General features: G+C 37.9%; 1 protein-coding gene across 1 annotated transcript in view; it reads right to left on the bottom strand.

The window, feature by feature from the left end:
• The window catches only part of BCL7C (BAF chromatin remodeling complex subunit BCL7C), a 102,384-nt gene that overhangs the window by 52,302 nt on the left and 36,054 nt on the right, over nucleotides 1-14,028 (bottom strand). Inside the window, exon 3 of the mRNA XM_086932061.1 lies at nucleotides 11,363-11,462. Within this exon, the coding sequence (XP_086788187.1) occupies nucleotides 11,363-11,462 (100 nt within the window). The remainder of the gene's footprint in view (nucleotides 1-11,362; nucleotides 11,463-14,028) is intronic.

The following is a 14,028-nucleotide window of genomic DNA, read 5'->3' as shown; positions in this document are numbered from 1 at the left end:
AAAAATCTTCAGTTGGATCCCCACCGAAACAAGAAAGACGATCACCCACACACTGGTCACTAGCCGACTGGACTATGGAAACACCCTCTACGCCAGAACCACAGCCAAATTACAGAAAAAACTCCAACGCATCCAAAATGCATCGGCCAGACTCATATTGGACATCCCTCGCCAAGCTCACATTACCGGCCACCTGAAAAACCTCCACTGGCTTCCCGTCAACAAGAGAATAACGTTCCGCCTCCTCACCCACGCTCACAAGGCCCTCTACAAACTAGGACCCGAATGCCTCAACACACGACTGTCCTTCTACACACCCACCCGCCAACTTAGATCCTCCAACCAAGCGCTTGCTGCAATTCCGCACAGCCATAGACCCACCATAGGAGGAAGATCTTTCTCCTACCTGGCGGCCAAGACCTGGAACTCTCTCCCCACTCACCTCTGCCTCACACAGAACCACTTATCCTTCAGAAAGGAACTTAAAACCTGGCTATTCGATAAATAATGCACCCCATCCCTCAAGCACCTTGAGACCCTATGGGTGAGTAGTGCGCTATACAAATTTCCGAACTTGAACTTCACATCAGAGGATTGTTAAAAAAGTGCAGAAGTATGACATATGCAAAAGTGTCTGTGTCTTGTTCCTTCCCTATCTTTTTAGAGCGGGCCTCAAACACCTGAGCGAGGGCCAGGCGAGGTGAGGCTTGTTCCACACAACTTTGTGGGTGAGTTTTTTCGACAAAATGCAAAATAAACACTGTATACATATATGTTCATAGTCCTGTACATGTATGTTGTGCTTTCTATGTATGATGATATCTGTTTGTGGATGTCTTTTTTTGTGTTTCAGAAGAGAACCCCTTTAACCATGATCTTAGACTACCATATAGTACTCTACTAACGGTAGGTCTCCTTTTACATGGTTCACTCATATGATTTTTTCACTGTTGCAGTAGTGTATTATCCACAGGTCCTGAAGAAAGCCTTTTGAGGCTGAAACATGTCGACCATATAGTTTCCATCCAATGATAGTAGTATTTGCTGACATACTATCCTCACTCTGCTTTTAATCTTGCCGTTATGATGATCCTCCTAATAAAGTCTTACTTTTGGCGTCATAACAGGCAATTTGAATCACTTTTTGATCTTGAATTTTTCACTACTTTTCTGTGCACTGCAACTTCTTTTCACCACCAGCACCACCATTTGACCCTGTTGACTTTCTCTCACTGGTGGATCCATTACTAGTACTCCTGACAATACGACTCAGTGAGGTATCTAGTGGATACCAGTTTTAAAACCCAGATGACGAGTTTCCGCCAACGGGTGGGCTGATGAGTATTTCTGTTTCTCATTCTGTCTCTCTTCTGAACACATTCATTAGCTCTCTATACATTACTTGGGAGTGTATAGGTTTCTTGAGCTCTATTCAGACCCTCAGCATCCTTTGTGTGTTGTTACTAGCTTGTTACCATGCCAAAAGAAATAATCAGAAGCTACTGACATTTTTTTCAGTCCTGAAGTAGTGCATTAAATCACGGCATTCCAGATACTTAAAAGAGATGGGTAAGGTTTCAATGTCTTCATTACTATTCAGAAAGGTGGGGAGTCAAGTTTGAGTAAGGGTAAGCTTGAATGCTTTCTGCCTGGTTGCAAGCCTTAGATAACCAATTCCATGTCTGCTCTTATATAATCCATTTTTTGTTGTCATATAAAAGATATGTTCTCTTTTGGGACGATGGATGAAATTCAGGGCATAACAACATCTGCCCAATTTAGCAAGTAATCAGGTGGGTATATCTCAGGTTAACAAGCCTCCGAAAAGGCAATATCTCTCTAATTCTCATTTAGACATTTTTTACTGGATATATAATGCATACTTTATGTAAGTAAAGACCTTTAATTTGTTAACATTTATAAACCCTCTTTGCTTTAGTGACATTTTGTATTTCAATTAGAACTTATTCTAAAAAGTATTGACTAAGGCAAGAGTTCTTGGCTCTTAAAGGCCGAACTATTGGGTTTTTCAATGCTCGAGTGAGCTCAGTCACATTTAGGTGTCCGGGTCAGTTCTGGTTGTGAGAGGGTACGAATGAGAGTGGAAGCTGAAAGCAGGACTAGTCAGTGGGTCATAACAGTGTTCAGACTGCATGTTCATCCAGTCTTTAGACTCTTTCCAGCGTGCACCTACTGATGGTCACATAGTAATAATTTTTAATTTCCAATTCAAAATATTTACAACACAATTATTGTTACACATTTATATCAACTGCTGTCAAGCAGTCACAAAGCCAATTGGTCTGGCTTGGTTTAGGCATAGGTTTGTCATTGTGTTTTGTCTAGATGTAATAGCAGAAAACTCACCAAGACACACAAATCCTAGTAAGGCAACAGACAGAGAAAAGCACAGGGTTCTAGTTCACATATTGTAAGCTGCATCCCTTTTAGAGGAACCCTCCCACTCTTTTTATCTCATTTAAAGCACTGTGGTCCAACATAGGCTTTTGCTAGAGTCCGCTAAAAGCTGTCTCAAAGGCAAGACCTAAAAATTGGGATGTTGTTAACTCTGGAGTATTTGGAATGAAGCCTAAAACTTGTGGAGCAGAAAGGAGTGACCGCTTTGCTCCTTTGCAGCTCTCACTATGCAGCGTCACTGGCATGGCAGGAGGACAACTGGAGTTATGCATACGAGGTAGGAGTGGTGGTGGGGGGGGGGGGGGATGGGGGGGGGGCTTGTACGAATTAATCAAAGACAGAACCGAGTCCAGCCTCCTCCTCGGAGGCACCTCAGGCCGGGATTGTAGGTCTCGGTGCTCTTGGTGCCACTGCGCTCCTTTAAAAGTGCAGCTGCAATACTTGTTGCCTGGCAAAATTGAAGTTGATCTAAACGTTGTGCAGGTCATTTCCTCCCTGGTGAAGCAGATCTATATATCCTCAGCTTCTTCAAGAGTCAAGTGCCAAGGGAGAAACATGGACAAGTGACAGCAACGTAGAGTGATAGGAGCTTGTAAGCAATATGGAGGGCAGAATCATGGGAGACAGGAAGCAACAGGAGGCCAGGAAAGCAACACAGAGGTAAAGGTGGAGAGGAAGCAACATGGAGAACACAGAGGAATGCTAACTTACGACCATTGAGAGTAACATGGAGTGCGGTGGAGGAAAAAGTAAAAAGGCTTGAGAATAAGCTGGAATGGGCAAGGGAGAAGCAGGCGCACTCTCTCTCTCTCTCTCTTGTCCAATCTGGACGCGGAGGTAGAAGGGGAAGAAGCACAATGGGGCACTAGTGGTAAAAAAACGCCTTCTTGTGGTGTGCTTAATCAATTCGAGAATAGTATCGCCTGATAAGTGAGCAGTGGAAGGACAAAAGTAATGCAAACATGCCCTCAAGGAGGAATAAACAAAAGAAGAGGAAGGAAAACCCACAGAAGCGAACGAAGAAGCAACAAAATGAGAGGGTTACCCAAGTCAACCAATGATACTCAATGGGCGGACTGAGCTCAGTGTAAGCCAACCAAACTAACATGCCTTCTAGTAGGCGGGACCTAAGCATGATGAAAATGCAGCCTTTTTGTGATTAACAATTGTAGGAATGATATTGACACTGATTTTAAAAAGGTAGTGGAAGGTGATGCAGCATCAGTTGGCTGGCGGGTGACAAAATTGTATGTCTATTCAAATAATAAACAGAAGTGGAGAGTACCATGGAAGTCTGGTGGCAACTTCTTTTTTCAAAGACAGTTCACATGCCATAACTGAAAACCTGACCATCGGTGAGGTGACGTGTCAGTCAATTTGAAAAAGTGGTATATCTGGGGCAGCAGTAATCAGGCTCAGAACCAATTCCTGCCTGCTGTGGTGACTGCGGATGTAGAAATCCTGCCCATGATGTACCAAGTGGAGAAAATGAAATATTTAATTAGATATGGATGCAATTTCAAAAACGTTATTGCTTTTTAAAGCACAGGAGATGGTGCTTAGCGGCCAAAGTCAAGATTAACACAAATACATAAAACATAAGTCTAAACAGTTGACAAAGTGATCAAAATTGAAAGATTATAATGAATTTCAACACATATTGGTAAACACAAATTTTGCTTAATGTTCCTATGCATGATCTCATATAAGACGTGTCCGCTAAAATTATCAATTTAAAACGGTTGCATGGCATTCATAGTCCACATGCAAGAAGCAAACACGGTCTCTCAATGAGGCGCTACAGGGATCTCAAAGTACGTTACATTCTCCTTGAACCAGCTGGGTAACCTGCAGCATCAGAACCCCAACTGAATATCTTACCATGTCTGTGCAATTACAAATATATTTAAGGTACTTTAACTTGTTTTTCCAACATAAAGTCTCTAAGGTCCGGCTCCATTATGGTGAGGCCCCCAAATCCATCTCGGTCAACAATCTTCCTGAATTCTGTCAAATCACTGTAATATCAGTTATAAACAATAATAACATTAATGTTGTCCGTCCATATCATTCGCAGAACTGAGTGTCAAGTCAATCTGATAATGACCCAGATAGAACATCTGATGGGATACCCAGTCTGGAACAAGTGTCCCTTATCAACACTGAAGGCCAATCAAGAAACATCCCGAGATATTTTATCCTGAAATGTATTTCGAATGGACGTCCCCTCATCTCCCATCTTCTGAAAGATAGACCTAGAACCCTTTCTCTGGCGCCCATAATCTATGTACCACATTCCTGAAATTATGTCAGTGGCTTTCATCCCTGGTAATGTTTAATATTTAAGGACCACCACTTGACCACTTAGGTTGAGAGGTCCTTCACCCCAGATTATCCTGCAAGGTACCGTCCGAAGTCCATTTTGGTTATTGCCAGCACTCAGATTAGAGGCTGCATCTTGCCTGACATTGATAAAAGCAGAGTACTCGATGGAGGCTGCTACTGCAGCACTTGTTTGCCTGTCACAGGTAACACTTCCTCTATGGCTATTCAGATAACGACAACCTGAGTTGTCAACAAAGTAAGCAGTGTGCTGCTTCACACTGAGAAACTTCAGACTGCAAGTTGCTCTCCCAGAGTAGTGCATACAAGCAGGTGTTAGCCTTTTAGATGAACTTTTCACCATGTTAGAATGGTTTATTTTGGGAGATGGGCGAATCAAGATGGCTGCCACCGACTGAGCTCCTTCGCGTTTTAGCCTGTTTTTCGTCTAAAATGACGATATTTTGACAGAATATTGGCATAAATGAGGTTGCTGCATTAGTAAAGGTGACACTTGCTTTTTTAAGGAGGTTTCAGGATCTTTTGGACGACGGAAGTGGTGTTTTAAGCTCTCTGGTTCCTGCTCCCAGCTCTACACCAAGGTACTGCCTGGATTTCCCTTCAGTGGGGCGGAGTATACTTCAGGAAAGGGCCTGGCTTGGGCCTAGCCACACCCACAGTCCAGTTTAGCTGCTGCACCAGTCTGAGGATTGCTGAATAACCTTTCCTTTGTTTAATCAGACATTGTTCATTTGAATTCAAATTCAGTAATTTTTTTGCTCAAAAAAATGGAAAATAAAAATCCTCTCAACAATAAAAGTAGATAGCAAATATCACCTCCTCCAATAAAATCGAAAGTGGTAGAGTCATCTGAACCTTCACTGTCTTTAATTTTAGAAGAAATTCAAGCACTTCGTGCTAATACAGAGACTATTGCGACAGACATTAAAAATGTGCGGAAAGAAATGGCATGTTTGTCTATGAAAATCTCTGATAATTCAATTAAGATACAAGATAATAAAGCCAAAGTGGATGCTTTTACCCCACTTGTGGCGAAAATATCTCCTATGTGCTAACATCTTTTGGGTATGGAAAATCGCAATAGGCAATACAACCATGGCATATTTAATTTACCAGAAGAAGTTGAGGGAACTAACTGTCGATTACACTTGAAAAACATAATTCCTGGTCTTTTGAATATCAATATCAATTTCCAGATAAATTTGAAATTGACAAAGCTCACAGAATCCCTTCTCATCGCAACCCTCAACATACCAAACCTAGACAAATGATATTTAAAGTTGTTCGTCATCATCATTTGGTTCTGATCAGAACAGCAGCAAGAGAAATCCCTCACTGATGGTCAATGGCAATAAAATCTTCATTCATCAAGACTTTGCTAAAGAAACTGTTGCAATACGTAAGGAATTTACTGACCTTCGCCCTCAATTAAGAAGTCTTGGATTCAAATACAGCCTTTTTCATCCATCAACAATGTGCACATGGAAAGACAACTTCTCAAAATCAACAAATACAACATTCAATGGACACTCATGACCTTACTGCTCGACTTTTTTCCAGTATGATCTTTGCTGCCAAATTCATAAGTAATTCATCATATTTTGGGCTCCAACGGTTCCGGCCATGCTTGTAGAGCGTGTATGCATTTCACTGTTCATATTTATGTATTTTGTTTGTCTTTTTTTCCTATGTTTTACCTTCTCCTCTACCTTTTATATACTCTGGAGCTACTCCTATGTGCTTTTTCTTACTATCCTCTACTTAACTTTTTCTCTCTTCTTCTTCCATTATGGCTAATATTAAAGTAGTTTCATTAAATGTTAAAGGTTATACGCCATCCAGATAAGTGCACTAAAATTTTAGATTATTTAGGCAGTTCCAAAGCTGATTTTTATTTTTTACAGGAAACTCATGTTGATGATAAAATCTTAGATTAAATGAAGAGAAGATGGGTTGAAAATATTGTTTCTTCTCCTGCTAATGGCAAGAAAAATGGTGTAGCTATACTATTTGCAAAAAAATCTCATTGCCAAATTGAGTAAATTTACAGATACAGATGGGCAATATTTAATTGTTAAAGTTAAAGTTCATGACTATTATATTTTTATTAAATGTTTATGGTCCCACTGCGGATGATCCTGTTTTTATTACTAATCTTGCAACGGAGGTGTTAAAAATTGGTAATGCCCCTTTAATTGTTGCTGGTGATTTGAATGTTATCTCTGATCCTCTATTAGATAGATTATCTTGTACTAAATTCCATCCCCCTAAGGTTTATTTTGCTTTTAAATCATTTCTTCAAACCACTAAGTTAGTTGATATCTGGTGTCTCCATTTCCCTACAGAAAATGTTTTTACTTTCTTTTCAAACCCACACAATTCCCATTCTAGAATAGAATATATATTAGTCACATTGGAAATATTGATGTCTCTGATCATGCTATGATTTCTTGTATTTTAAATCTAAATTCAACCTTTACTAAACAATCTATATGGAGAATGAATTCTAGCAAAGCTCTCAATGAACATAATAAGCCAAAACTTTTATCCGCCATTAATGATTATTTTCAACTGAATCCTGAAGGTTCTACTTCTATGGTTAATAGATGGGATGCTTTTAAAGCTTATATTAGAGGGGTTACTATTTCTATTATGGCCCACGAAAAGAAGACCTTTAACTCAAATATTAAACGGTTAGAAAAACAAATAGCAAAATATGAACAACTTTTTATTGCGTCTAATGATCCACAATACAGGGATAAGTTACAAAAGCTCCGCTATGATTTTAATACAATTCTTAGTAAAAGAGCTGGCATTCAGAATTCTAAGGCCAAAGCTAAATTTAGTTTCAATGCAAATAAATCTGGAAAACCTTTAGCAAATGATCTACGTATTAAAAAAAAAAACTCTAATCAATTCTATTCATGGCACCAATGGTAAAATTGCTTTTATCATAAAGATATTGTGAATTATTTTTTGGACTTTTACTCTAAGTTATATAATAAACCTGATTTTAATGATGCCTCTTTGGTAGATTCTTTCCTATTCTCATGTGGTCTACCTAAGATTTCTCAATCAGATAAACTTGGACTAAAATTACCCATTACTAAGGTCAACATTTTATCTGCTATAAAAATAAATTCTGGGTCCTGATGGTATACAAGCAGAGTTTTTTAAAGCATTTCAATCCCAACGCTCACCTTTATTACTTCAACTTTTTCCATTGTTTGGCTCATCATGAATTACGTCTGGTTCTTATACTGAGGCTTTAATTATTGTACCAGACAAAGACCCCACTCTTGCATCTAATTATCGCCCTATTTCTTTAATTAATCGAGATTGTAAATTATATGCTAAAATATTGGTTACATAATTATCCCCTATATTAGATTCTATCATACATCCAGATCAATCTAGGTTTATGAAAAATAGATATTCTGCTAATAATACTTTGTTACATGTCATTGAACAAGGTCATACGTTGACTAGTCCTTCAGGAATTACGGCTTTAGATGCTGAAAAAGCCTTTGATGAACTTCACTGGCAATTTTTATTTCATACATTATCGTCATTTCATTTTGGTGACATTTTATCCGCATGATGTCAGCTTTATATTTTGCTCCTACTGCTAGTTTATTAATGGCCAAGTTTCAAATCAATTCTTCAGTTTTTAGAGGTACACGTCAAGGGTGTCCCCTTTCCCCTCTATTGTTTTTAATCGGTATTGAGCCCTTTCTTGCCACTATAAGAAAATGTGATAATATTAAAGGAATCAATGTTAAGAATGTTAATAAAACCTTAGCGTATGCCGATGATGTGCTTTTATTTATCAGTGATCCATTTTCCTCATTTCCTTCCTTAATAGAGAAAACGAAATATTCTATGGTTTCTGGGTACAAATTAAACACTAACAAAACAGAATTTTTTCCTATACATTTTTACTGTACTCCTGATATGATTTCCATGAATGAAATTATTTGGCAAAATAATAAATTAAAATATCCGGGTATTTTATTCTCTTCTTCTATAAAATCAACAATGACTTTAAATAGTAATTTTGTTTTAGATTATATTAAAGATAAAACGTCTAAATGGTCTTCATTGCATCTTTCATGGTGGGGTAGAATGGAATAGATTAAAATGAATATTGCTCCTAAAATCTTTTACACCCTTGCCATGATCCCCACTCAATTTCCATTAAAATGTTATAAAGATGTCGATAAACTGCTTTCCAAATTTCTTTGGAATAACAAAGCACACTGTATTAGTTATAAAAAATGAAATGTCTAAATGTAATGCTGGATTTCGTATCCCAGATTTTCTTCTTTATCATAAAGCGTTTATTTTAAAACAAAGTGCCATATGGTTTAAATATTCCTTTTTACAAAATCCACCCACTTGAAAAATCCATTGTGAAACCCTTTCCACTACCCACTCTGTTCTGTTAATTATGTCTAACAAATAATCATTTTTTCATACATCCGTTATCCTCAAATCCACTAAAATGATTTTCAATGATACAGATTCAATTTTTCAATATCCCATGTGTAGTACTGATGAATTATCATTATGGTATAGCAATGTTATTAAATTGAATAGAAATATTAGTTTTTGGTTTTCATGGGTTAAGGCTGGTATTTTTTTATCTTAAAGATGTTTATTCTAACAACACTTTTATACCGTTTGAGGATCTACAAACAAAGTTTGGTTTAGCTAATTCTGAACTTATAAAATATGAATATTTAAGTAATTCGATTTTAGATTCTTTGTCGCCGGCTTTTCCATCTAATATTCAAGCTGATTTATCCATTTATATCCAAACTATATCAACAAGTGTTCTTGGTGTTTCTATTGTCCAATACTCTAGGTAGTAACAAATATGATTGCAACGTTCTGGAATAACGAACTATCGCTTTCATTGTCTATTGATACATGGGGAAATGTTATGGCTTAGTAATATATCTGGATGGTTACCCGTCTCACTTTTCCAAACTAATTCTTATATTTTACTTAATTGTTTATGGACTCCAATACATTTATTTCAAGCTAAACTTCTTCAATCTGATACATGTTGGCATTGTAATTTACACCCTGGTTTACTACAACATATGCTTTATAATTGTCCTTTACTCTCCAAATTCTGGACAGAACTTTTGGGATATTATTAAAAAGATACTAAATATTTATGAAGACATATCATATAAAATGTTAATATGCAAATCTGCTACTTTATCACAGGATTTAAGTGATCTTGAATGTAAACTTTTTAATTTCTTAATTTCAGCTGCGTTAAAATCCATTACCTTCTGTTGGAAAGATGTTTCAAAGTTATCAGTTCATGCTTGGTGGTCATGGGTTATTTTTACAAGAAGAGGTTCACATTTGTCTTTGTCTTGGGTTTGTCATAATTCTATTGCTTAGCACTCATTCTGGATTCCTGTTGATATTTATCAACTTAAGGGTATATTTATTGCTTGTTCCCCTTTTATTGTTCTTATATTATATTAATTGATATTAAATATTGTAGTTCTATTTATAACTCAACACTATTTTGCTACTTAATGTTTCCCCCCCTTCCTCTCCCTTTTTAGTTTTTCTATGAATATGTTTAACTTTATATCTATTGAAATGAATAGGAAAATATTCTGTTATATGTATTGTAATAGATTTTTCGAAATTATCATTTTTTGTATGTCTTTGATTGTTGTTCATTATGACATTTTCAATAAAATGTTTTAAACTTAAAAAATAATGGTTTATTTTATTCTGCTTCTCTACCATGATCCTTCTTGCTCTTTTTACGAAATCCTTTGTGATTATTTTATATGTACTAAGAAACAGGTTTACTAAAAGTGCCCCTTCTTCCTACTACTGCCTGTGTGATGCTGTATAGAGCCAAATAGGTTTACTGTTACCACTGTGCCTCGGATCCCTTTTCAAGGATTATTAGTAACCCAATAGCAATGACTTCACTTCAACAATGTATTGAGTGGGTTTATGCTGGACTACAATGACCTGTCTTTCACATTCAGCGCTGGTGCATTGAAGTAAATTCACTTGAGTCACCCATGGGTAGAAAAAAAACCTTGGAGAGCTATGCCAGAGTCAGAGTTTGCACAACAGTTCTTAGCAAGCTCACCACATGAGATGCTGTTTGACCCATTCTCTTCTTGAGCCTACCCTGATCTGTGTGTGGTATCACAATTCTTCTAGTGTTCTTCATTTTACAAGGTGGTTTTGACACACTTTTAGTTTGCTGTGTGAAACTGTGGAAAATTCTGTCTTTTTTCATCAGTTAAACAGTTGTGCTGCTTACAGCGTCTTGACCTTCAGTCACTTTCAATTTAGTTTAAAATATATTGCTTGCAGCGGTTTGCTTGGCCGCGCATAGTGGTTTGCCATGAGGAAAGCCTCTGTTCAGGAATCTTATATAAATTGTGGCAGTCAGGGGGATGTAGCGATATAATCCCCCTGAATAAGTATTCCTTGGCATTAGGGCATTATATTTCCAGAATCACCATTGTGAATATTTATTAATCTATTTACATACACACTTCAGTGCTTCATATTAGGTCTATGTTGTGAAAGATAAAACTGTTACCGTTCAAGTCTGGCAGTAGTAACGACCGGCTACTCCGGTTACCCCGTCTTTCCCGAGCCCTCTGCTGACGTTCTGGGGTCTGCTGCAGTCTCTGCTTCTCCTACCAAGGGAGAAGGAGACAATCAGTTCATTTCTCAATATTACTAAACCAAAGTCTAGATTCAGATTTTAAGATAGCATTTCTCAGTACTTAAGATAAAAATATATTTTTTTTTAAACGCCTAAGTGCAAGGCCGAATGTTTTTCGCTGGAAGGCCTACCGCCACTGCTGAGGTTGCCCAACTCCACATCCGGGGATACGCACTATCGCCATAAGTGCCATCCACCATCTTCGATGCTGGTAGCAGGCCTACATGCATGCAGTGATGGGGGTTGAATTTGATTTGGTTTCATTACCAGTGTGATATCGTGCCAATAAAACGCAAACATTTCATATACATACAGATCAAGAATACACAATACTACTGAAAATAAATCTCCAATTATTCTAAAAACGTGGCATTGGTCTTATACAAAATACCATTACCTTTATACAGAGTAAAAACAAACATGGCAGCATACACATATTTATACAGAAACATTATTATTTAAAAAAAGCAACCGAGTGATACCATTCCATTTTTACAAGATAAATGCCTAACAATACAGCAAGTAGATATATTTACCATGTAGATATATTTGTATAAAGAGGCTATAATTGTGCAAAAAATACCATTGCTTTTATGCCAAGTGAACCATGGTCATACAGTGAATAATTGTGTGAATCATTTTATCATAATAAAAGAGACACAAAGGATCGCTATATATTTCGACATGGGTCCGATTCGAATACAGGGATGGTACTGAAAGATCATGCACTATCCTTCTAATAAATTAGGCCTCTGCTCAACTGACCAGTAGCTATAAACAGAAATGTCCCTACCGCATAGCACAATGTTATTTCACATTTTAAAACTTCTACCAATAAATCACTTGTACAGCGAACCGGCATCATTCGAAAAAAAATCGCCAAGTGTTGAATTTGATTTGTGATGTGTCTGCCATTTATACCTGGCTTGAAAAAGGACCAGCTAGCAAGAGAAGTGAGAGACCTACATTAAAAAAATATATTTTTAAAGGGTTTTGAGTTTTCTGCTAAAAAAATTGAAATAAAAAGTACTAAATGCTGCTTTCATAAAATTAACTAAAATTCCAAAAATTCTTAAGGTGCACTGATGGAATACTTCAATATTTTTTCTGGTTTTCCCAAAAAGTCTTAGTCCCCTCAACACTTTGAAAAAATGATGTCCAAACTGAAAAAATGTTGACCAAACAGTGGATTTTTTTTAACAGCATTTTAGTTACTAACAGTTAAAGAACTATGGGCCAGATGTAGGTGAAATAGATTTACCGATTTTAAATTACCGAATTTTACCGATTCGGTAATTTAAAATCGGTAAATCTATGGGGTCGACATGTAGGTATTCCAGATGTGCTGGAATACCGAATCGGATGAATTCGGTATTTACCGATTCGGTAAATACCGAATCGGTAATGCCCATTCATTCCTATGGGCTTTGAAGCCCACAGGAATGAATGGGCATTACCGATTCGGTATTTACCGAATCGGTAAATACCGATTTTCACAAGGGTGCAGGGGGTGTCACTTTGACACCCTCTGGCACCCCCAAAACAGACTCGGGTGCCATGTGGCAGGCATACATGCCCTAAGGGCAGGTCTGCCTGTCACATGGCATAGGTGTGCATGCACACATGTGCATGCACACCGGAATCAGTATTTTACCATCAAATTGGATTTGATGGTAAAATACCGATTCGGTAAGGCTCCTGGGACTCTGAAGAGTCCCACCTACATATGGGTGGCTCAGATTCGGTAAATGTACCGAATTTGTATTTTACCGAATCGGTAAAATTACCGAATCGGTAATTTTACCGATTCGGTAAAATAATGCCCCCTACATGCCAATCACCTATTTACCGATCGGTAACGTCTGAAAATACCGATTTTCGGCCGTTACCGACCGACCTACATCGGGCCCTATGGGTATAACTTGCTATAAAATCTGAAAATGCTCTATTCTATGGTCTGTCATTTAGCAAAATGTACATAGTGTCTTTTCGTCTTTATTTTGTCCATCCTGCCCCCTTGTATTTAGGTCCTGAGTATTTGATTGGATGGGCAGGGTGGAAAATCATAAAGCTACATATCTCACAATCACATTCCATACACGGCTGTGCAAGAAAAATACGCCCAGAGAGCAGCACTGTGGCTAGTTACATAGAACCTAAAACACCAGAACAGACCGGTTACACCAAGTGTACATGTTCAGACCACAGAGAGCAACAGTGTGGGTATTCTTGTTTGCGGGCCGGATGAAGAAGTGGGTCTGCGGTCTGTAGGTGCCCATGCAGAGTCCCACAACGAAGATCACGACTTTTGATTTCTCGGTGTTCAGCTTGAAGCAACGGGACTTCATTCAGGATGCCCCTTCAGTCTTACGTGTGTTACATTTGTTTATTGTTCTGGGTGCTTTGTCCAAGAGGGTTAGTATTAGTTGCTTGTCGTTGGCATAGGCGAGTATATTAGTGTATTTTGCTCGCATGATGTCTGCCAGCAGAAATATGTAGATGTTGAATTGGGTCGGATTGAGCAAAGAGCCCTGCAG

The sequence above is a fragment of the Lissotriton vulgaris genome, chromosome 7, assembly GCF_964263255.1.
Source record: "Lissotriton vulgaris chromosome 7, aLisVul1.2, whole genome shotgun sequence".
NCBI classification, from domain to species: Eukaryota; Metazoa; Chordata; class Amphibia; order Caudata; family Salamandridae; genus Lissotriton; species Lissotriton vulgaris.
The sequence above is the reverse complement of the archived record's forward strand: the minus strand, read 5'-3'. Positions and strand labels throughout refer to the sequence as shown.